Source organism: Gorilla gorilla, chromosome 4 (assembly GCF_029281585.2).
Source record: "Gorilla gorilla gorilla isolate KB3781 chromosome 4, NHGRI_mGorGor1-v2.1_pri, whole genome shotgun sequence".
In the NCBI taxonomy this organism is placed as follows: domain Eukaryota; kingdom Metazoa; phylum Chordata; class Mammalia; order Primates; family Hominidae; genus Gorilla; species Gorilla gorilla.
The window spans coordinates 47,036,897-47,059,500 of NC_073228.2; the positions used below are offsets into that span (position 1 = coordinate 47,036,897).

The 22,604-nt window shown below is 54.9% G+C and overlaps 2 protein-coding genes across 14 annotated transcripts in view; one reads left to right on the plus strand and one right to left on the minus strand.

The window, feature by feature from the left end:
* The window catches only part of FMNL1 (formin like 1), a 25,222-nt gene extending 14,203 nt beyond the window's left edge, over positions 1 to 11,019 (minus strand). For 7 of the 10 annotated variants that reach the window (XM_055387861.2, XM_019027728.4, XM_019027726.4 and 4 more), the window contains exons 1-3: positions 10,890 to 11,019; positions 2,420 to 2,503; positions 627 to 740 (exon numbers count right to left, since the gene is read on the minus strand). In XM_055387861.2, the coding sequence (XP_055243836.1) occupies positions 627 to 740; positions 2,420 to 2,503; positions 10,890 to 11,018 (327 nt within the window). In that variant the 5' untranslated portion in view covers position 11,019. The remainder of the gene's footprint in view (positions 1 to 626; positions 741 to 2,419; positions 2,504 to 10,889) is intronic. The other 3 variants (XM_055387863.2, XM_019027725.4, XM_019027724.4) reach the window with 1 other exon arrangement.
* On the plus strand, positions 11,015 to 15,806 carry LOC134758523 (circumsporozoite protein-like). Of its 4 annotated transcripts, none has more exons than XM_063706325.1 (2): positions 11,015 to 12,872; positions 13,910 to 15,806. In XM_063706325.1, the coding sequence occupies exon 1, from the start codon at positions 11,017 to 11,019 to the stop codon at positions 11,785 to 11,787; it is 771 nt and encodes a 256-aa protein (XP_063562395.1). In that variant the 5' UTR covers positions 11,015 to 11,016; the 3' UTR covers positions 11,788 to 12,872; positions 13,910 to 15,806. The 4 variants fall into 4 exon arrangements, with proteins under 4 accessions (XP_063562395.1, XP_063562394.1, XP_063562396.1 ...); XM_063706324.1 differs by lacking the exon at positions 13,910 to 15,806 and adding an exon at positions 13,506 to 13,878; XM_063706326.1 differs by lacking the exon at positions 13,910 to 15,806 and adding an exon at positions 13,083 to 13,490.
* The last annotated feature ends 6,798 nt before the right edge of the window (positions 15,807 to 22,604 follow it).

Consider the following 22,604-nt stretch of genomic DNA (forward strand, 5'->3'; position numbering starts at 1 on the left):
ATGCTCAGCCTCCCCCACCACCTCCACACACCTGCCCAGCAGAATAAGAACTCACAGGCTACGTGTGCTCCCCCATACATAGACAAGCAGGGGTACACACACCCCCGATACATGGGCACACAAGGTATACACATGCACACACACAGGCAGGGTGTGCACGTGCACACACACACACAGCACATGAACATCCATATACATGCACTCTAAATACAGACATAGAATATCCACACATCCATACATGGACACACACACACACACATTCTCTCTCTCTCCTAGATATGGACTCAATGGTACATACACACATCCATAAGTGGACAAAGTACACACATAGTATACACACACACCTATGTATGGACATATGGGCTGCACATGTGTATACACACAGTATAAGTACACAGAATGTGTCCATGTAAGCACACACAGGATGTACAGAGGAATGTTTAAAGTGCACACCCAGGGCACTCTCAGTCCCCTATAAATACACAGACACACAAACACACACACACACACACTCATACATGCACCCACACACGCACATAGAAAAGTCTGTACACACAGTTACTCCAGCTGCCCAGAGCTTGGAAAATGTGGGGGAAAGGGACAGAGTAAAGAGGGGAGACATCTACCCCCAGGTTGGACATCCAATCAGCTGCTACCTTTCGGCTGACCCCACCAGTATCCACATAGCTCTTCAGCTTCTGGATGTAGGCTGCGGGGGGATTCTTGACTTGAAACCGCTCCTGGGGAGATGGAATGGGGTATACAGAAAACCAGCCAGAGCTACCCCAGGGCAAATGACCAGTTCTCGTCCCAGTGTCCCATTCTCAGCTCTGATCTGAGGTCCCAGGCTTTCTTAAGACGCCTCTGAAATACCAAAGGTATAAACCCAAACAGTCCACCAAGCCACTTTCTTTTTTTTTCTTTTCTTTTATCTTTCTCTTTTCTTGCCCTGTGGCCCAGGCTGGAGTGCTGTGGCACGAACATAGTTCACTGCAGCCTCCTACTCCCGGGCTCAAGCGATCCTCCTACCTCAGCCTCCCAGGTAGCTGGGACTACGGGTGTGCACCACCACGCCCAGCTAGCATCGGGCCACTTTAAAGACCCCTGGCCTAGGCCTAGCCTGCCCTTCCTGTATGGGCTCCCAGGCCACAGCCCTGACACAGCTTTGGGGTGGACTATGCAGGGGTCAGTCCTGCCGTAGGCCCCGCCCTGGGGTGGGAAGGAACTCAGTCTAGCCGGCAGGTGGTGCCCTCCCTGGACCAGAGCTGGGATACGGCGGGGAAGGACGGCTGGAGGTGCCTCGTGAAGGGGACCCAGCACCTGGGTAGGACTTGGACCCAGCCGCCCTGCACGTCTGCGTTGGCAGGAACCTGCGTGCTCCTCTCCTGTGCTCAGTGATGCAATTCCTAATCCCCCCGCCCCACTGCAGGCTCCAGCGGCCACTCACACAAAGAGGCAGGGACCACGGCAAAGACCCCTCCCCAGAGGGGCCCCCACCCTTCCAACCCAAACCCCTCAGATTCACCGAGCCACCCCTCAGACTTTCACTTCTTCCAGCCCTTTGAGCCCCCAACCTCTGAGATGTCAGGCTGAGCTGCTCCAAGGGGACCCCTACCAGAGACTCCAGGGGCAGCTCTCCACCCTCTTCCCACTTCCCAGCCCTTACCCCTGGACTGCTGCCCAGCCGGCTCAGGCCATCTGCTTCATTAACAGGAGGCAAAGGCCCAGCCTTGGCTCCCAGGGGAGGCTCTCAGCTCCCAACTCCCCACCCCCAGCCTCTGCAGCCTCCCTCCTTCACAGAATCCCTGCGGCAGCCGAGCCCCACCCAGCCCAGCGCTGGGAGAGGGTCGGCCCATGGCCGACCGCAGCCCTTGAAGCTGGAGGGGTGGGGACAGCTGAGTGACCCGTGAGTCCAGGCACCTGGACGGAGCACCAAAGCAGGGGTCCAAAGTGGCTGGCCTTGGGGAGTTGCTGGTCAACTGCAGCTCCTCTGGACCCAAGGCAAAAGGGCAGGAATTCCCGCCCCTTCCTCCCTCCCTCCCATGGGGTCAGGTGAAGATGTCCAACCCCAGGGTCGCCCTCTCCCTTCCCCAGTCCAGAGAGGTTTCTCAGGAAGCTCAGCAGGAGGACAGTGACAGTGCGAGGCCCCAGCTGCCCCAGCCTGAACCAGCTCTGCCAGCTCCTCCGAAGCTGACCCAGCCCTGCTAGTGACTCACAAGGTCTTTTGGGGAGTTCAAGAGAAAGGGATCTGGGAGTCCTGCAGACCCCAGCACCCTCCCCAGGTGCTACATTGGCCACTGAGCAGAGTCTTGGCCCTATGGGCAGTATGGCGGTGCCCCTCTCCCCATAGCCCCAGCCTGGTCAGGGTGGGGTACTGACAGTGGGAGGGAAGGGGTGGCTGGGCAGTGCTGGCACCTACCTGATCACAGATGAGCTCCCACTTCTTCTCATTGTCATACTGGCTCAGCAGCTGGACCTTGTCCGGGGGCAAGTTCATGCAGTTCTGGGGACAGGGAGGACAAAGACCCCTGAGCCTGAGGCCCCAACAAGGGGAGAGGGGAGAATGGGCATTTGGGGGAAACCCACTTGGCTCCCTAGGAGGTGCATCACCCCCATGAATCCTCTGACCCTAGGAGATATGTAATGTTATCCAGTGAGAAGGCCAAGGCCAAGAGAGACAGAGCACCTTTCCCGGGGCACACCAGCTAGAAGGGACAGCAGGATTTGAATTCGAGTCTGCCTGCGCTGTGTCACCCCCCACACCGCCTCCCTGGCCTGCCTGGTGTGCAGGCAGGTGCGTGGGTTGTCAGCCTACCTCTCTGGAGACCTGAGACACTTCTGGGCCTCAGTTTTCCTGTTGGGGCATCATCTCTTCCCCCATTCTGGTGGGAAGCTAACAGGGGAGCCATCACCAGTCAAGCCAAAATGTGGCCAGTGGCCAGTGGCCAGTGTCCCACCTCCACGTGCCACCAGATCCCACGTGTACACAGACCAGGCCCAGGGCACCAGTGCCTCACGAACACCAGGAAACCTCTTGCAAGGAGAGTGGACAGCAGCCTTCTCCTCATCCCTCTCCAGCCCCCTCCCACTTGGAGGAGAAGGCTGAGAAAGGAAAGAGAGGGCTGGGGGAGCTGAGGGCGGCCATGTCAGCAGGCAGGGAGTTCCAGATCACAGCTGCAGGGGTGGGGAGATTTGCGGGGAAGGTCACTCGGCCACAGCACTGGGGAGAAGAGCCAGTGCCCTGGGTCTGTGGTGCAGGCCGCCCAGCTGGGACTCCCCCAGGAGCTGAGAAAGGTCAACAGAGCTCTGCCTGGGTCCTCCTCCCCTGGCCACAGACGACAAGGGTACGGTGCCCCTGCCACCACGGAGCAGGTTAGGGCCAGCCCAGGGCTGCAGAATCAACCAGGTGTCAATAGCACCAGGGGCTTTCTGGACCCCCAGACTTGGCTTGTCTCCCTGACAGACCAAAAGATGAGGCCAGTTCCCTTCAATTTAGTAAACCCCAGGTTATTGAGAGCCTTCTAGATGTCTGGCCCAAAAAGACAGTTCCTGCCCTCAAGGAGATCTGAGTTGAGTAAGAGTCTCCATCGGGGATGTGGGAGACCCTGAGGGGCTCATCAGCCATGGTGGTTCACGCTCCACACCCTCAGTCATGTGGCTCTGAGGAGAGGCCACAGCTGGAGCAGTCAGAGGGCCACACCCACCTGAGGCTCCACAGCCAGCTTCCTCTCCAGGGTGCTGGGCCTAGTTCTGGGGCTCCAGCCAGACCTTACCCCCAAAATCACTGCCTTGGGTCAGGCCCAGACAACAGGAAGCTGGGTGCGCTCAGCCTCCATTGCCTAAGCTTTCCGGCCAGGCCCTGCTGGAGAGGTGAAACTGCCCCTCCGCCAGGCCCCCCGCCCCCAGCGGCTGAAGGGGGTGGAATACGTCATTCCTCTCCCCTATTGCGAAAGTGAGCCTGGATTGAGGAAACCACCGCTGTCTCATCAGCCGCCCTCCCCCAGCCCTCCAAGGGCCAGGACAGCTCCTGCTACCACAGGGGCAGGGGGTGGGGGGAACCGCCCAGGAGTACAAAGGAGGCGAGGTCATTCTCTGTCTCTCTGTCCCTGTCCATCTGTCTGTCTCTCTCTCTGATCCGTCTTGCTGATGATGTCTCTCAGTCACCCCCACCCCACAGGGACAAAGGGTGGGGCAGGGCTAAGGTGGGAGCAAGGTGGAGAAAAGGGACAAAGAGGAGAGACAGGGCCAGCAGTGCCAGGGAAACTGGAGCCGTGGCCGGCACAAAAGACGGAGATGGTGGCCAGGGAGTAAGGGGATGGCTGAGCCCAGCACAGAGCCACAGAGGGGACAGCTGCTTCCCGACATGAATCCTCCCAGGCCCTCACCCACCCAGGGAACTTTATGGTTCTGGAATGGCCCCAGCGGCATTTCTAGAGGCAGTAACTAGTCATAATGACATCCCCAACAGTCAGGTGGCCAGCTCCGCCAGAATGCCTACTGTGCAAGGCACTGCTCCGAACCCTGCGCGCCGACGACTGCCTTCCACCCTCGCTGCCGTCACTGGCACCGTTAACATTCCCACCTCACAGGTGCAGGCACAGATTAGTTTAGTGACCTGCCCAAGGTTACGAAGCCAGTAAGAGGAGAGCTGGGCTGGCTTTGAGCCTGGAGCTGACTCTGAGCCACCACCTGGGTCCACTCCCCCAGGACAGCCCCCTGGTTGTTACTGACGAGGGGAGGCCTCTGCTGGGGCCTGGAGCACCTGTCTGAACAGTGGTGGAGGGCAGGGTGCCCATGCCCCTTCCCCACCTGGGCCTTCTCAGGCCCCCAGGCCCACATGCCAGCCTGCCAGACAGGCTAAATTTAGGCTCAGAAATCAGAAATAGCTCTGACAGCGCCGAACACTAATTAGCAGCTGCTCCTCAGCTGTGGCTGTGCCCACCGAGGAGCCAGGCACTCCAGGGAGTAGGAGAGGGGCCATCAGATGCCACTCACTCGGGGTGGAGTGAGGCCACCCTGAAAACAGGAACAGACCCCCAGACCAGGGCCTTCAGCAAGGCAGCAGCACCATGGGATGGGGGGCTGGGGGACACACGGAGAGTTGGCTGACAGTGCTCAAGTAGGAGGGGAGGGGCTGGCAGTCCAGGTGGGCGGGATACCTGCCTCCTGAGTGGGGCAGGGAGGGACAGCTATGAGCTGCCACATGGAGGACCTGGAGCTGGCTTCAAAAGACCCAGGCTCTGGGCCCAACTAGCCCTACAGCTTCTTTGCCCCCTTGGACCTCAGCTTCCTCCTCCATAAAATGGGCGCACTCCCTCACCGGAGCCTCACACTCACGGAGCTCCTGGAACACTCAGTGAGAAGTTGAGTTTGGATTTAACAAAGCTCTTCAGTGGCCTAACACTATGAAGAAGCACTCCACAGAGACAGAAGAGGTGGAGGGGCAGGGGTCCATGGAAGACCCCAGGGTAGGGGATGGTAGGGTGAGCAGAAGTTTGTGAAAACATCCAGAAACACAGACTTGTCTCCAAGGCTTTGGCCAAACCTTAACTAGCCTTAGCCTACTTTCCCTGCTGCTTTTAGTGCTTCGGGCCAGATGAGGAAAGAGACAGGATTCATCTTTTAGGGTGTGGCCGAGAAAAGGAACTGATTCCCCACATCTTTCTATTAGAATGTGTGGGGACCATTCTCCTCCCTCCCTGCCCTGAGTGTGAGAGGGGACCCCCAGCATCTGCTCACCTAAGACCAGCCCCCAAAAGACACTGCTAAGAGCCCTTCCCCCACCTCCCCCACACCAGTGCTGACTTCTGAGACAGTGTCCCAGGAGGCTGAAGGGGCTGCGTCCACATCTGGACACAGCCACACCCTAGGGTTTCACTTTCAGTTTGAGCGGAGCCTACATCTCAGTCCACCTGCCCATCTCTCCCTATGGCCTAGCCCTTTAAGCCCCAGGGTACCCCTGAACTTGGACATCAATCCCAGTCTCAGGCCAGCCCCACAGGCTTTCCTCAGCCGGATGGGCCCAGAAGCTGAGCCTGTCCCCCAGCCCCCACTCCCCCATCCATCTCCCTGCCACCTGCCCACCTCTATATGGTCTCAACCTTAGTTGTAGTGTTCTCGGCACATATCCAAACACAATCAGTTTTACCTACTTTTTTAAACTTTGGCATATAGATTTTCTGGAGCTCTTATAAGCAATTCCAGGCTTACAGGAGATCTGTGAGGAGACCCAGCCCCAGGATCAGGTGCTGAGGACCCAAAGAGCTAACAGCTTCTCCCATCAGAGTTCAAGGGTCCCCACAGCTGGGACAAGGGCAAGCAGGGTGGAAGCCACTACCTATATCATCCAGGCTGGTAGGAGGAAAACAACACCGACAACAGTAACAATAACAAACGCTCCCCAGACACTTTTTTTCAACTCAGAATTAATCTCTCAATCCCCAAACACTGGGTGCTAGGTGCCGTTCTAAGCGCTTTACATCAAAACTCATTTAAACCTCAACAAGCCTACAAAATAGATACTGTTATAATCCCTATTTCACAAATGGGAAACTGAGACTCAAGGAGGTTAAGGTGCTTGCCCAGGGTGGCCTCGGTGGCAAGCTAGCAAGGAAGACCCAGCTTCCTCCAAAGAAGGAGCAGCCGGGGAATGGGAAATGTGGGTCCTGGCCCCCAGGGGTCTTCTGCAGACAGCCTGGCCCAGATCCCCCATCTGAGGAACCAGGAACAGCCAGCCCCACTTCCTGCCACCCAGCGCCCCACGCTTCCTGTTGTTGCCCACACAGAGCTCTTACTCACTGGGGAACCCCCCCCCCCCCCCGGCAGCACACCCTCTCTCAGGGGGAAGTGGAGGCCTCCCCTCCCCCTCCCATGTGCACACTGCTACCGTTAGCACCACCGCTGCCCCACCCTCCAGGAGAGGTGGGCCCTCCCTCCAGCGGTTTCCGGCCACCAGGCAGTTTTCGGTCCGGGCCCCACTGCTGGTGACCTGCATAACGGTGGGGAGGTTGCCTGGCCCTCACTAACTAAGGATCTGGGGCTCCTGGGGAGTGCACAGTAACCTTGGGTGCTCTTGGTAGTGGAGGAGGAGGGAGGGGAGAGGCAGGGTCTGGGCTCCCTCTGCTAAATGGGCCCTGAGATGGAGAGGACCAGATCAGCTCCAGCTTTATCCCCTTTCTCACAGTGGAGGGGGGTTACTGAGCATCTGCTCTGTGTCAGGCACTGTGCGAAGTCCTCTATTTCACCCTCTCGACAATCCTAGGAGGCCAGCAGATGCCATTACTATTCTCTTTTTACAGGTGAGGGAAACTACAGCTCAGAGAAGTTAAGTAACTTGTCCAGGGCCATGCAGGTAGTGACAAAAATGAATCTCAACCCCCAAACATCATGACCCCAAAGCTCAGGAAACGTCCCTGCCTTTCCCATAAGTAATCCCTGTCCCCTCAAAGGCCACCCAAGCCACCTTCCAGGGCTCCATGTCCCCAGGAAAAAGGCAGAGGTAGCCCTGAGAGCACCTGCTCCTGCCCGTCTCACCCAGCTCTCTGCCAATCAGCCCCAGATGTCACTGTGAATCATGCCCACCACATCCGTGGCTTTCCAGGGTTAGTATGTGCCAGCCCTGCCTGCTGGGAATGTCACCCCTCCCCTCTGCCCAGCCCAACATCAGACCACATGGCCGCATCCCCCCTGAGATCCTCTGTCCTGCAAATGGCAGGCATAAGGCCTGAGCCACCTCATGGCTCCATGTCCCCACACTTCATCTGCCCTGTCCCGGAGGTGGGAGTGGCCAGGGGGCAGCGCCTCAGTTGCAGTCCCTTCTGCCCTTTACTGCCAGCCCCAGAAGGGAAGGGCCCCAGCTGCAAGCAGGACTCCAGGCCCACACACCCAACATGGGGCCATCCTGACCTCCCCACACAGCCTGGCCAGGCACCCAGGCCTCTGGGCACAAGCCAAGAGCACCCATCAGGCAAATTCCTCTCCACTGCTACTGGATGCCAGCCAGCATGGCTCTTGGCCTCACGTACACCACCCCTGACACCTTCCCTTGATCCCTCTGCCCCAAGGTTACGGGATTCTCCCTGCCCGGCAGATCAGGGGTGTCCCAGGCCCAGGTGTAAGCGTGGCTCTTCTGGCAGGCCTGGAAAGGTCGCCTTGTCATCCCAGTCCCTGACCCTGCATGCCTCCCAGGGGAAGGCATGAAGGGGCTGGAAGACACCCAGCCTTGGGCATGGGCGTAGGAGAGGCGAGAGCTTGGCGCCCCGCTGGCTGGTGTTCCCACCATCGCAGCAGGCCCGTGGGGCTGGGCAGCCATCACTCCTCTGCTGTTGCTAAGGCAGCAGCCGGAAACCCTGGCTCAACCTGCTCTTTCTCTCCACCCCCATTTTAAGCAGGGGGCACCCCCTTCTTCCACAGCTTTCTTGGAAAGGTAGCCCCCCACCACCCACCCTTGCATGGGAGAAGGGCTCCCTGCACCTCCTGTCTGGCTGTAAGTGGGGACACCCCTCACCCACAAGAGAGGTCCTACAGCCAGGAGAGGAAGGAGAGTTTGGGGTATCAGGATCCTATGCCCCACCAGGGACAAAAGGGGAAGGAAGAGGTTCCCTGGGGCCGCTGGACTACATCCCTGAGGGCAGGACTGTGCTTCTCCCATTGAGACTGGGGACCACTGATGGCGGTGGGCCCCTCCCCTCAGCAATCTAAGGTTCTTCTCCTCTTAGACACTGACCGAGGACAGGACTCAGCTCTGGCCATGGTGGTTCGGGTGGGGGTTCACATAGCGACCAACTCTGCGATACACACTGCCAGACCTGAGGGTTGAACCAACTCTTTAGCCCTGGGCAGCCTCAGGCAGAGGTCAAGGTTGTCACCCTGGGGCAAGCCTCATGCCCCAGCTGGTGGGGAATGAGAGGAACCAGGGTCTTAGCCAAGTGTCCTTAGATTGGGTTTAACCTGCCCACAACAGGATATAAGACAGGCTGAGCCACCCCGGGAAGAAGGTATAAACACACTGGGGTTCCTGGGCACCTGGTAGGGGGTAAGCCCTGGTGGGTGCTGCTACCCTAAATTTCTGCTAGGCACCTCCGCTTTCTCCACCAGCACACCCTCTCTGACCCACCTGTGGGTGTCCCCCCTCCACATCCTGGTACTCAGGGACTCCCAGTGGCATTTACTGTCAGACTCAGCCAATCAGTTACAGCCACAAATCCAAGCAGGGCAAACAAGTCCTACACACACATCAGAACCTCACCATTTGACTTGTGGATTTTCCCCTGGTCTGAATTATTCACAGGGCTCCTCCCCATCAGCGTGCTAAACAGAAGATTGGGGTCAGGACCTCACCCCAAGAGCCCACACCCGCGACCATAGACACACACTTGGCGGAAAGACAGACCCATGTCCCTCCAACCAGGTTGGCAGGGGTCCAAGGACCCACCACCAATGCAGGCTCTCCAGATGGCCCCCAGAGACTGTGTCTCCTCGTTCTCCCCCCTCCCCCATCTGCTCAGCTCAGCTCAGCTTTGTGAAGTCCTATGCTTGGGGAGCGGGGAGCAGGGCAGGTGGAGAGATGGAGAAGTCAGGGGCCAGCCTGGTGTGAGGCGTCCCTCAGCGTCCCTGCCCTCCTCTAATCAAGCAAGGTGTCTTCACAAGGATGGATCCCTTGCCACCCCATAGCTCCTCCAAACTCCCCCCAGCCTTCTCTTGGGAGAGGACAGAAGCCAACATATTCAGGAACTGTTAGGAGGCGACCCTTTGGGGCCATGCTGAGGATCTAGCACGTATGGCCTAATGACCAGCCAGGCGAGGGGAAATGATGTCAAGGAGATGGAGGGCCACCAACTGAGCCAGCACCCTCTGCGGCCTGTGTCTCCGTTGAGCCCCCACCCTCAGACCTGCAGGGACTGGGAAATGCATCTGGGAGAAGGCACAGCCTCATTTGCCTGTCACCCAGCGTCCAGCAAGGGAAGGCTGACAGCAGGCAGGCCACCAGGCAATTAGAGGAGGGAGCCAGGGCCAGGGCGTCGGGGGTGGGGAGAGTGAGAGTGAGCAGCTCTTCCTCTCCCTACTTCTGCCTTATGCAGGGTCTTGGAAACCCCTGAGTCTGCTCTGGAGCCCCCACCCCACTGAACATGTTGACTGTTTCCAGGCTCGGCCTGAGCTGATGGTTCCCTCCCAGAGACCTATTCCCCAGCGACCCCGCTCCAATTCCCCAGGTAGGCACAGAGGAGGGTGGTTCCAGATTTTGCTCCACCCCTAGCCTGGGCGACCCACCCGTCCTGACCCCACCCTCCCTCATCTTACTCCCTTCAGTGGCTTGGAAAGGATGCCCCAAGATAAAGACCCACAGGCACCCTGGCTCTGACATATGGCGGGGTAGAAACACAGATACCTCCTGGCCATGATCCGACAACCCCATTCCCCGCAGCCCAGGCGCCCAACAAATCAGGACCCAACACCTCCAGCAGGTCTCCCGCTCCCGGGAGGTTGTAACCCTTTCATCTTTGACTCTAGACACAGAAAGGCAGATGCCCCAGACCCGCGCCCGGTGGCTGGGCCTGCGTGCAGTGGGGAAGGGGGCGACCCGGGACCCCTGTGCGGCCCCGCTCCCAACTTCTTCACAGAACATACTTGTTTAGACCTTTAGACCCAGCTGGGGTGGAGGTGTCTTAGGGAGGGAGACTGGGCGATAACTGAAGAAAGTTTTGGGGGGAGAGTGCTAAGTCACTCTGAAAAAAAGGCCACTGTCGCTCCCACCTCCTGGAAGGGGCAGCTGCCGGACCGGGGATCTCCAAGCGGCACCTGAGTCCCCGGGGGCGGGGACGCGCGCCCAGCCCCTGCCGCGCCCCTGCCGCCCCCCGCCCGCGCCCGACCCGCCTCCGGGTCGCACTCACCAGGGCGCGGTTGAACCTCTCCTCCAGCTCTCCGGCCGCGGGCATCGGCTGCTTGGGAGGCGCGGGCTGCTTGGGGGGCGGCGCGGCGGGGCCCGCGGGCTGCTCGGCGCTGCCGGCCGCGTTGCCCATGGTGGTCCCCACCCAGCCGGCCAGGCGCCTCCAGCCTCGGAAATCCAGCTTTCCGGGGGACGGGGACGAGGCTCCCGGCCCGGGCGGGGGCGAGGGGGCAGCGGCTGGCGGCGGCGGCGGGGGTCTCGGCGGCGGGGGGCGCTCGGCTCAGCGGCGCGCAGGGGCCGGAGCGCGGCGTCCCATCGGGGCGGCCCCGTCCGTGGGACCGGGCGGCGAGCTGCAGGGTTGGGGGAGGAAGTCAGGCTGCAGGCCGCCGGGGCCAGAGGGCTGGGCCGGGGGCAGGAAGCTGCGGCGCTGGCTCCCCCCTCGGCGATTTTCGAACTTCTGCTGTCGCTCCCCGTGCGCGCAAACCGCAGTTCGCCGCCGCCGCCGGGCACCCAGCCCCAGGGGGGCGGGCTGGAGGGAGGGGGCGGGCGCTGGCCGGGGGACCCCCGCAACCATGGCGGGCGGGGAGTGGGCTGCCGAGCCGCTTCACCTGCCGCAGAGGGGGCGGCCGGCGCCGCTTCACCTGCCGGAGCGGGAGGCCACCGAGGCGAGGCCGAGGCGGCGGCGCGCTCGGCGGCGCCTCCGGGTCCTAGAACCGCATCCTCCCGCTCGCCTCGGGCGAGGGATTGGCCGGGTCTGGGTGAAGGGGGTCACGCCCTGGGGATCGGAGGGGCACATCTTCTCCGCACCGAGGATCTCAGCGACTGCGAGCACGGCTCGGAGACCCACGGTGGTGCAGCGTTGGCGCGCCAGGGCTGCGTTCCCGTCTCGGGTCCCGGACTGAGAAGGTGGGAACCCCCTTCCAGGCCCCCCACCTTTTATTTCTCTCCTCCCCTGCTTAGCCCAGAGACGAGCTGAGGACCAGGGGGAGCCATCTCCAAACAGGAACTCCTAAACAGGGTGGGGGGCGCGGACGCTGGCCAGTGGAGACCCCCGCCACCTGTCCCACCTCGACCAACCGTGCGCCTGTGCAGGGCACCCCTACAGGTTTTAGAATGGGGGCACCTATGGAATATTGCAGGCTGCGAGAAGCTGGGCCCGCCAAGGTGGTCCCAAGGAGGAGTGGGGGGTTGCGGAAAGGAGGATGAGAGCCAGCCACAAGGCTGGAAAAGGAGCGGGCACCGCAGAGGAGGGAAAAAGAATCTTGACACTGTCACCACCAGGGATCTAGAGGGGCCTCTCACCTTGGAGAATAACAATCTCTGATGTCTGCTAATTACAGAAATACTTTCAGAGCTCTTTCATTCATCCTGACAATGGCCAGAGAAGGTAGGTATTGGTAGCCTTATTTTAGAGATGAGGAAACTGAGGCTGAGAGTAGGTGAGTAAGCTGTTCAAGGGCACTCAGCTAACAAAGGACAGAAGCAAGCCTCCTCACTGTCTACCTCCAAAACCTACACTGGCTTGGAGTTGCTGTCCTGGCCCTCCGTTGCCCATCTCATGTAGGATGGGAGAGTATGGGGGGCTGGGGTCCCATCTATAGCCTGAATTTGAGACTTTCAGTTGCTCCTCTCATTCCCCATTTAATTTGTGGGGATCCCCAACTGACCCCTCCCTACACTTCCAGGGCACTGAGGAGGGAGGGCCCACTGAAGGAGCCCCGAATTATCTCTAGGCCAGGTCAGGAGCCATTAGTGTCCCCTCCCCTGACAGCATCCTCCTCCTTCTGCCCTCACATTCAGAGCCACTGACAAGACTTTAAGCAAGAGACGGAAAGTTAACATCTAATCCGGAGGAAGACCCTGGAAGGAGCCAGCCTCTTCCCCCAGGCTGACCTGGTTTAAGCCTTTCTTTTGCCAAGGTCACCAGCACCCCAGATGGGTGAGAGATGTGATCACTGGTTTCGTGGCCTGACCAAGGACCTCCAAGGTGAGTCAAAGCAGGATTCTCCTTGGGCATGCAGGGGAAATGATCCATTCCCTGCACACTGCCATATTCTCCCTCTCAGACAGACCAGAGCCTTGCCCTTGGGTCCTTGCCCTTGAGATTAGCTAGGACCTCCTCCTCTTCTTCTCCTTCTTTCTTCTTCTTCTTGTCTCTATAAGATAACTGTTGTGGAAGACTTTTTTTTCTTTTAAGACGGAGTCTCTCGCTGTTGCCCAGGCTGGAGTGCAGTGGCTCGGTCTCAGCTCACTGCAACCTCCACCTCCCAGGTCCAAGCAATCATCCAGTCTCAGCCTCCTCAGTAGCTGGGACCACAGGTGCGCGCCACCACACCCAGCTCATGTTTGTATTTTTAGTAGAGACGGGGTTTTGCTATGTTGACCAAGCTGGTCTCGAACTCCTGACCTCAAGTGATCCGCCTGCCTCGGCCTCCCAAAGTGCTGGGATTACAGGCATGAGGCACCCCGTCCAGCCTGGAAGACTTTTTTTTTTAATGAATAAAAACACATTTTTTTAAAGAATGGATTCCCTGATTCCTCAATGGCTGTCTCTTTCAATTGAACAATAAACCTTTACTTAGCACCAGCTACATGCCCATCACTGTGCTTGGTCCTGCAGATTCTGTGGCAGATGAGAAATGCCTCGGTCCTTGGGCTGCTTGCAGCCTAGCGAGGGACAGACTTTTAACCTCTCTAGGAGAGTGGCTGCTTCAAGTCATCCTATGGGACCAGCTGTTCATGCTTCCTCTTGCCCAGAACTACTTCTGTGAGAGGAAAAGAGAAGGGTAGGAGCGTGCCCTGCAGCTGGAAACCCAAGCCAGGCGGGGAGCCACGAATGCAGTAGTTACCAGACTGTATCTTCAATCCTGGGGGCTTCTCAAGCCATTGCCAGCCACTCTTCACCCAAGGCCTGGTGGAATAAAGCTGGGCTAAGTAACACCTCTTCTGTGGAAAATTATTGTTTCTGCAAGCCTATATTCATTCTCTCTCTCTCTCTCTCTCTCTCTCTCTCATGCTGATCAGAACTGTGAGTTACAAAAAAAAATGAGAAGATGGAATCAATTATTACGTAGTAAATTTCATTGGCTTGGCAGGAGGTATCTTTCCCATCTTGGCCCACAGAGGAGGAAATCCTAGAAGGGATGACTGAAGCTTGGGACTAACACATTGGTGAATCTGTGCTACCCCCTGCTGGCCACAGACGGTATGACAGCCAAGATAGGGCAAGGCTTCGAGGGGCGATGGATGGATTCACCGCAGCGGCGACATTTCTGGACTGTTGTCACCTTCAGTGCAGTCACTGGGGATATTCAGAACCCAGGTGATTGCTAAGGTTTCCCCAGGGATCTCTTCTCTCCCCTTCACCATTACTCAGTAGGAGCCTCCTTAAAAACGGAAAACGAGAGGCCGGGCGCGGTGGCTCACGCCTGTAATCCCAGCACTTTGGGAGGCCGAGGCGGGTGGATCACGAGGTCAGGAGATCGAGACCATCCTGGCTAACACAACCCCGTCTCTACTTAAAATACTAAAAATTAGCCGGGCGTGGTGGCACGCGCCTGTAGTCCCAGCTACTCAGGAGGCTGAGGCAGGAGAATCGCTTGAACCCGGGAGGCGGAGGAGGTTGCAGTGAGCTGAGATGGTGCCACTGCACTCCAGCCTGGCCGACTGAGACTCCATCTCCAAAAAAAAAAAAAAAAAAAAAAAAGGAAAAAGGGGCCGGGCGCGGTGGCTCACGCCTATAATCCTAGCACTTTGGGAGACCAAGGCGGGCAGATCACGAGGTCAGGAATTCGAGACTAGTGTGGCCAACATGGTGAAACCCCATCTCTACTAAAAATACAAAAAATTAGCCGGGTGTGGTGGCGCATGCCTGTAATCCTAGCTACTCGGGAGGCCGAGGCAGGAGAATCGCTTGAACCCAGGAGGCCGAGGTTGCAGTGAGCCGAGATCACGCCATTGCACTCCAGCCTGGGCGACAGAGCAAGACTCCATCTTGAGGGGAAAAAAAAAAAAAAGAAAAAGGGGCCAGGCACCTGTAATCCCAGCACTTTGGGAGGCTGAGGAGGGAAGATCGCTAAAACCCAGGAGTTCAAGACCAGCCTGGGCAACATGGTGAGACCCCATCTCTACAAAAAATACAAAAAACAAAAACAAAAACAAAAAACAGCTGGGCATGATGGTGCGCACCTGTAGTCCCAGCTACTCGGGAGGCTGAGGTGGGAGGATTGTTTGAGCCTGAGAGGTCAAGGCTGCAGTGAGCCAAGATCGCATCACTGCACTCCAGCCTGGGTAACAGAGCAAGACCCTGCCTCAAAAAAAAAAAAAAAATAAGGAAAAAGGTTATTACACAGTTCAAAAGAGAAACAAAGTGCAAAAGCATGTGCAAAGAAAGTAAAGTCCCTCCTGGCCAAGTGCGATGGCTCATGCCTGTAATCTCAACACCCTGGGAGGCTGAAGTGGGTGGATCATTTGAGGTCTGGAGTTTGAGACCAGCCTGGCCAACATGGTGAAACCCCGTCTCTACTAAAAATATAAGAATTAGCTTGGCGTAGTGGCAGGTGCCTGTAATCCCAGGTACTCGGGAGGCTGAGGCAGGAGAATTACTTGAACTTGGGAGGCGGAGGGTGCCGCGAGCCAAGATCACGCCAGTGCACTCTAGCCTCGGCAACAGAGCAAGACTCTATCTCGAAGGAAGGAAGGAAGGAAGGAAGGAAGGAAGGAAGGAAGGAAGGAAGGAAGGAAGGAAGGGGAAAGAAAGGAAAGATTGCTTGCCAATCAGCCTCCTTGTTGCCCTGTTGCCCATTCCCTCCCCAGAGGCAACCACTCTTAACAGTTTTTTTTTAGACAGAGTCTCACTCTGTTGCCCAGGCGGCTGGAGTGCAGTGGTGTGATCTCAGCTCACTGCGACCTCCGCTTCCCGGATTCAAGCAATTCTCCTGCCTCAGCCTCCTGAGTAGCTGGGACTACAGGTGTGCACCACCACGTTCAGCTAATTTTTGTATTTTTAGTAGAGACGGGGTTTCACCATGTTGGCCAGGCTGGTCTTGAACTCCTGACCTCAAGTGATCCACTCGCCTTGGCCTCCCAAAGTGCTGGGATTACAGGTGTGAGCCACCGCGCCTGGCCTCTTAACAGTTCTAATGTATCTTTGCAGAGATATTTGGAGCATATGCTGTGTGTATGTGCGTCTGTGTGTGACACAAATGATAGCACACGCTCTACACTGCTCAGCACCTGCTATTTTCATGTCATAATATACCTGCCTGTAGATAGTCAACATCATTTTCCATCATATGGTGTGTCACAATTTATTTACCATTCCCCTCCTAGTGGATATTTATGTATGTCCGCCTTTTATTACTACAAACAATGCTAATTACAGGAAATATCTTGGTACATATATTTGCAGACATATGTGTGTGTAAAATACATTTATAAGTATGGCAATTCTGGGTCAAAGATTATGTGCTCTTAAATGTTTTATAGGTTTTCACAGAATTGCCCTCCAAAAATTTTGTACCAATTTACAATCCCCAACAACGGATGAGATCACCTGTTTCCCCAAATCCTCACAAACAGGTTAATATCAGGCCTTTTGATCTTAGGTGATGACTCTTTAAAAGTCCTGCTCACAGAGCAGTTGATGATCTGTCTTTTTCTTTGGGCAGCGGGTTTCTCCAAGGAAGGGACTGTGTCTTTCTCATACCTACATCCCCAGTGAAGGACTTGACATCATCCTTGGGAGTTACTCAAGAAGTGTCTGCTAAATATTGAGTGAAAGAAACAGAGCTGCATTTTGGCAGGCCGGGACGGAGAGGGTAAAAGGTTAGGTTTGAACAGGAGGCCTGCTTTTTTTTTTTTTTTGAGACGGAGTCTCACTCTGTTGCCCAGGCTGGAGTGCAGTGGCGCGATCTCAGCTCACTGCAACCTCTGAGGAGGACTGCTCTTTAGGGCCACTTTCTCTTCCAGACCCTGGTCAAGCCTCTGCCCCAAATCCAAAAGACTTCCTCTTGCAGGAGCCTCCCAGGTTGCAAGGTCTGAGGTTGAAGGCCCAGAACTCCCAGTGCAGCTTTCACCCAGCTCTGCTGCATTCCAGGGATGGGCCCCATCATCCCCAAGCTGCCTGAGAACTGGAAACAAACTAGGTGTCCAGCTTTAGGGGATCAGTTAAACCACTGTCCTATAGAACTTTCTGCAATGATGAAAATGTTCTCTATCTGCCCTGTCCAATATGGCAGCCACTGGCCACTCGTAGCTACCGAGTATTCAAGCTGTAGCTAGTTCAACTAAGGAAATAAATAAATGTTACTTAATTTTAATTAATTTCCATTTAAGTAGCCATGTGTGGCTACTATATTTGACAGTGAAGGGTTCAGTAAATTATGATATAGCCCCACAATGGAAAACTATGCAGCTGTAAAAAAAAATAATAAGGATGCCAAGAAAAATGGAAAGATCTTCAGGATATATTTTGAAACAAAAATGTGGTACAGGCTGGGTGCAGTGGCTCACGCCAATAATCCCAGCACTTTGGGAGGCCAAGGTGAGAGCCGAGGCAGGAGGATCACTTGAGTCCAGGGGTTCAAGACCAGCCTGGTCAACATAATGAGACTTCCGTCTCTACAGAAAGTGAAAAAAAAAAAAAAAAAAGACAGCATGGTGGTATATGAATTTAGTCCTATCTACTCAGGAAGCTGAGGTGGGAGGATTGCTTGAGCCGGGGAAGTTGAGGCTGCAGTAAGCTGTGATTGTGCCACCACACTCCAGCCTGTGTGACAGAGCAAGACCCCATCTAAAAAAAAAAAAAAGGCCAGGCACGATGGCTCACACCTGTAATCCCAGCACTTTGGGAGGCCAAGGACCGTGGATCACCTGAGGTTGGGAGCTCAAGACCAGCCTGACCAACATAGAGAAACCTCATCTCTACTAAAAACACAAAATTAGCCGGGTGTGGTGGCACATGCCTATAATCCCAGCTACTCAGAAGACTGAGGCAGAAGAATCACTTGAACCCAGGAGGCGGAGGTTGCGGTGAGCCAAGATAGTGCCATTGCACTTCAGCCTGGGCAACAAGAGTGAAACTCCGTCTCAAAAAAAAAAATGTGGTTCAGAACAGTATACATAGTATGTCATCTTTTTTGAAAGAAAGGCAGGTAGGCCGGGCGCAGTGGCTCACGCCTGTAATCCCAGCACTTTGGGAGGCCGAGGCGGGCGGATCACGAGGTCAGGAGATCGAGACCATCCTGGCTAACGCGGTGAAACCCTGTCTCTACTAAAAATACAAAAAATTAGCCGGGCATAGGTGGTGCACTCCTGTAGTCCCAGCTACTCGGGAGGCTGAGGCAGGAGAATGGCGTAAAACCCGGGAGGCTGAGCTTGCAGTGAGCCAAGATCGCGCCACTGTACTTCAGCCTGGGAGACAGAGCGAGATTCCGTCTCAAAAAATAAAAAAAAAAAAAAAAGAAAGGCAGGTAGAGGAGGCTGGGTGTGGTGGCTCATGCCTGTAATACCAGCACTTTGGGAGGCCAAGGGGAACAGATCACTTGCAGAAATGTGAGACCGGCCTGGACAACATAGTGAAACCCCATCTCTACACAAAATACAAAAATTAGTTGGACGTGGTAGTGCGCACCTGTAGTCCCAGCTACTCAGGAGGCTAAAGTGGGAGGGTTGCTTGAGCTGGGGAAGTCAAGGCTGCAGTGAGCCAAGATTGCACCACTGCACTCCAGCAGGGGTGACAGAGTGAGACAGCAGGAGTGACAGAGTGAGACCCTGTCTCAAAAAAAAAAGAGCTTTGCACAGTGGTAGTATCATAGCCAATGAATGAAAGGGAGGTGGAAATAAAAATAAATGTTTATATTTGCTTGAATTTGCATAGGGAAAGTAATAACAGTGGGTGACCTATAGGGAGCTGGGGAATCCTGTTGGGGGGGTAGGCAAGGACAGGGTGGGAACAGAACTTTCCAGTGAATTTCTTTATATTTCATTTTGGTTGTTGAAACATGTACATATATTATCTATTCAAAAAGTTAAATTAAGGTCAGGTGCAGTGGCTCATGCCCGTAATCCCAGTACTTTGGGAGGTTGAGGTAGGAGGATCACTTTACCCCAGGAGTTGGAGACCAGCCTGGGCAATATAGTGAGACCTCCTTTCTACAAAAAGTTTACAAATTAGCCATAAGCCAGGTGCGGTGGCTCACACCTGTAATCCCAGCACTTTGGGAGGCGGAGGCAGGCAGATCACTTGAGGTCAGGAGTCCGAGACCAGCCTGGCCAACATGGTGAAACCTCATCTCTACTAAAACTACAAAAATTAGCTGGGAATGGCAGCAGGTGCCTATAATCCCAACTACTTGGGAGGCTGAGACAGGAGAATCGCTTGAGCCCGGGAGGCAGAGGCTACAGTGAGTCAAGATCACGCCACTACACTACACTCCAGCCTCGGCAACAGAGCAAGACTCCGTCTCAAAAAAAAAAAAAAAAAATTAGCCATATACGGTGACACGTTCCTGTAGTCCCAGCTACTTGGGAGGCTGAGATGGGAAAGTCACTTGAGCCAGGGAAGTTGAGGCTGCAGAGAGCCAAGATCGCGCCACTGCACTCCTGCCTGTGTGACACAGTGAGACTATGTCTCAAAAAAATGAAAAGGTGGCTGGGCACAAGGCTCACACCTGTAATCCCAGCACTTTGGGAGACTGAGGCAGGCAGATCACTTGAGGCCATGAGTTCGAGACCAGACTGGCTAACATGGTGAAACCCCATCTCTACTAAAAATACAAAAATTATCTGGGTGTGGCAGTGTGTGCCTGTAGTCCCAGCTACTAGAGAGGCTGAGGCAGAAGAATCACTTGAACCCGGGAGGCAGAGGTTGCAGCGAGCCGAAATTGTACTACTGCACTCCAGCCTGGGTGGCAAAGCGAGACTCCGTCTCAAAAAAAAAAAAAAGTAAATTAAAATTAAAGCAAATTGCTTGCTATTTAACCATGAGGGCTGCTGTCTCCCTCTTCTTGGCAACTCGTGATAGTCACTATGTTATCCTTTCTTTTTTTTTTTTTTTTTTTTTTTTTTTTGAGACAAAGCCTTGTTCTGTCGCCCAGACTGGAGTGCAGTGGTGCGATCTCAGCTCACTGCAACCTCCGCCTCCTGGGTTAAAGCAATTCTTCTGCCTCAGCCTCCTGAGTAGCTGGGATTACAGGTGCATGCCACCATGCCCGGCTAATTTTTGTATTTTTTTAGTAGAGACGGGGTTTCACCATATTGGCCAGGCTGGTCTCGAACTCCTGACCTTGTGATCTGCCCACCTCAGCCTCCCAAAGTGCTGGGATTACAGGTGTGAGCCACTGCACCCAACCCAACGCTATCCTTTCTATGTAACTCACTAGAGGACAGCCCCAGGGAGTGGACCAGCGAAGACCGCATGAGCCATACCCCAGTGACACAGGCTCCCAAACCCGGCCATGCATCACAATCAGAATTTGGGGGGAGTACGGTCAGGGATTTGTGTCTTTTAAAGTCCTCCAGGTAATTCAGTCAGTTACTGAGCTGTCCTTGTCAATGCTTCCCAGTGAAGAGAGTACAGGCTACATGTCCCAGGTACATATCCCTTCCCTTTAGACAGCAGTCATCACTGACGTCTTCTGAGTACCAGTGCTGTGCCAGACACTGAGGCATTCTACGTGTTACTGTAAGGCAAACAGCATCCCGGCAGGGCAGGCCTCGCCGATGTGCTCACTGAGCTCGGTGTCCTCTGGAGTGACTGACTTATTCAATGTCATATTGCTGGTAAATGTCAGAACTAGGATCTGAATCCAGTCATAAACTCCCTGAGCCTCTGTTTTCTTCTCTGAAAAAAGAAAATGGTGACACGATTTTATTGAATTGTTTTGAATGTTCAATACAATTTTATGTAAAGCACTTAGCAGAGACTTTTATTTCCAGCAATAAGGTGGACTATATATATTCAGAAAAACTCTTGTGTACAAAACAGCTAGAAATGCTAGATAAAAAATTAAAAAAAAATGTATATGGGTCTCCTTCCTTCCTTCCTTTCCTTCTTTCCTTCTTTGCTTCCTTCCTTCCCTCCCTCTCTCCCTCTCCTTCCTTCTCTCTTTCTCTCTCTTTCTTTCTCTCTCTTTCTCTCTTCCTCTCTTTCTCTCTCTCTCTCTCTCTGTTTCTCTGTTTCTCTCTTTCTTTCTCTTGCTGTGTTGCCCAGGCTGGAGTGCAGTGTTGTGATCTTGGCTCACTGCAGCCTCCATCTCCTGGCTTCAAGCAATTCTCTTGCCTCAGCCTCTTGAGCCTTGAGTAGCTGGGACTACAGGTGCACATCACCATCCCTGGCTAATTTTTATATTTTTAGTACAGACGGGTTTTCACCATGTTGGCCAGGCTGGTCTCAAACTCCTGACCTCAACTGATCCACCCACCTCGGCCTCCCAAAGTGTTGGGATTACAGGCGTGAGCCACTGCGCCCAGACATGTGTGTTATTTTCAATGCAAGGCTAAGCCAGCAAGAAAACAAGACTCCACAAAGGCACAAATCCAGAAAGGAACAAGACAAAGCCTGGGGCCTCATAAAGAGGAGGAAATTAAATCAGAGATAATGTACCCTTCAAAAAAGTCAAGAGTGAACCAGGCGTGGTGGCTCAAGCCTGTAATTCCAGCACTTTGAGAGGCTGAGGCAGAAGGATCGCTTGAGTCCAAGAGTTCAAGAACAGCCTGGGCAACATGGTGAGACACCATCTCTACAAAAAATACTTAAAATTAGCCAGGCATGGTGGTACACACCTGTAGTCCCAGCTACTCAGGAGGCTGAGGTGGGAGGATCACATGAGCCCAGGAGACAGAGGCTGGAGTGAGCCAAGATCATGCCGCGACACTCCAGCCTGGGTGACAGAGCAAGACCCTGTCTCAAAAAAAAATTTTAAAAAGAAAGAAAGAAAAAGTCAAGGGTGCCCAAAAGGTGATATCCTTCGATAGTAATGGAAAAAACATCTACCCAGCAGAGAGAGATTCTAGGGATACTTGCTTACCTCAATCTATCAATAAGATATATCCATTCTAGGCCAGGCACAGTGGCTCACGCCTCTAATCCCAGCACTTTGGGAGGCTGAGATGGGCAGATCACAAGGTCAGGAGATCAAGATTACAGGCGCATGCCACCATGCCCAGCTAATTTTTGTATCTTTTTAGTAGGAGAGATCGAGACCATCCTGGCTAACATGGTGAAACCCCGCCTCTACTAAAAATACAAAACAATTAGCCGGTCATAGTGGCGGGCACCTGTAGTCCCAGCTACTCGGGAGGCCGAGGCAGGAGAAAGGCTTGAACCCGGGAGGCTGAGCTTGCAGTAAGCTGAGATCGCGCCACTGCACTCCAGCCTGGGCAACAGAGCGAGACTCCATCTCAAAAAAAAAAAAAAAGATATATCCATTCTACAGTTGTATGTACCTAATAACATAGCTTCAAAAATCATAAAACAGAAATACTGGTAAAAATAGGCCGGGCTCAATGGCTCATGCCTGTAATCCCAGCACTTTGGGAGGCCCAGGGGGGCGGATCACAAGGTCAGGAGATTGAGACCATCCTGACTAACACGGTGAAACCCCGTCTCTACTAAAAATACAAAAAATTAGCCGAGCGTGGTGGCGGGCGCCTGTAGTCCCAGCTACTCGGGAGGCTGAGGCAGGAGAATGGCGTGAACCCGGGAGGCAGAGCTTGC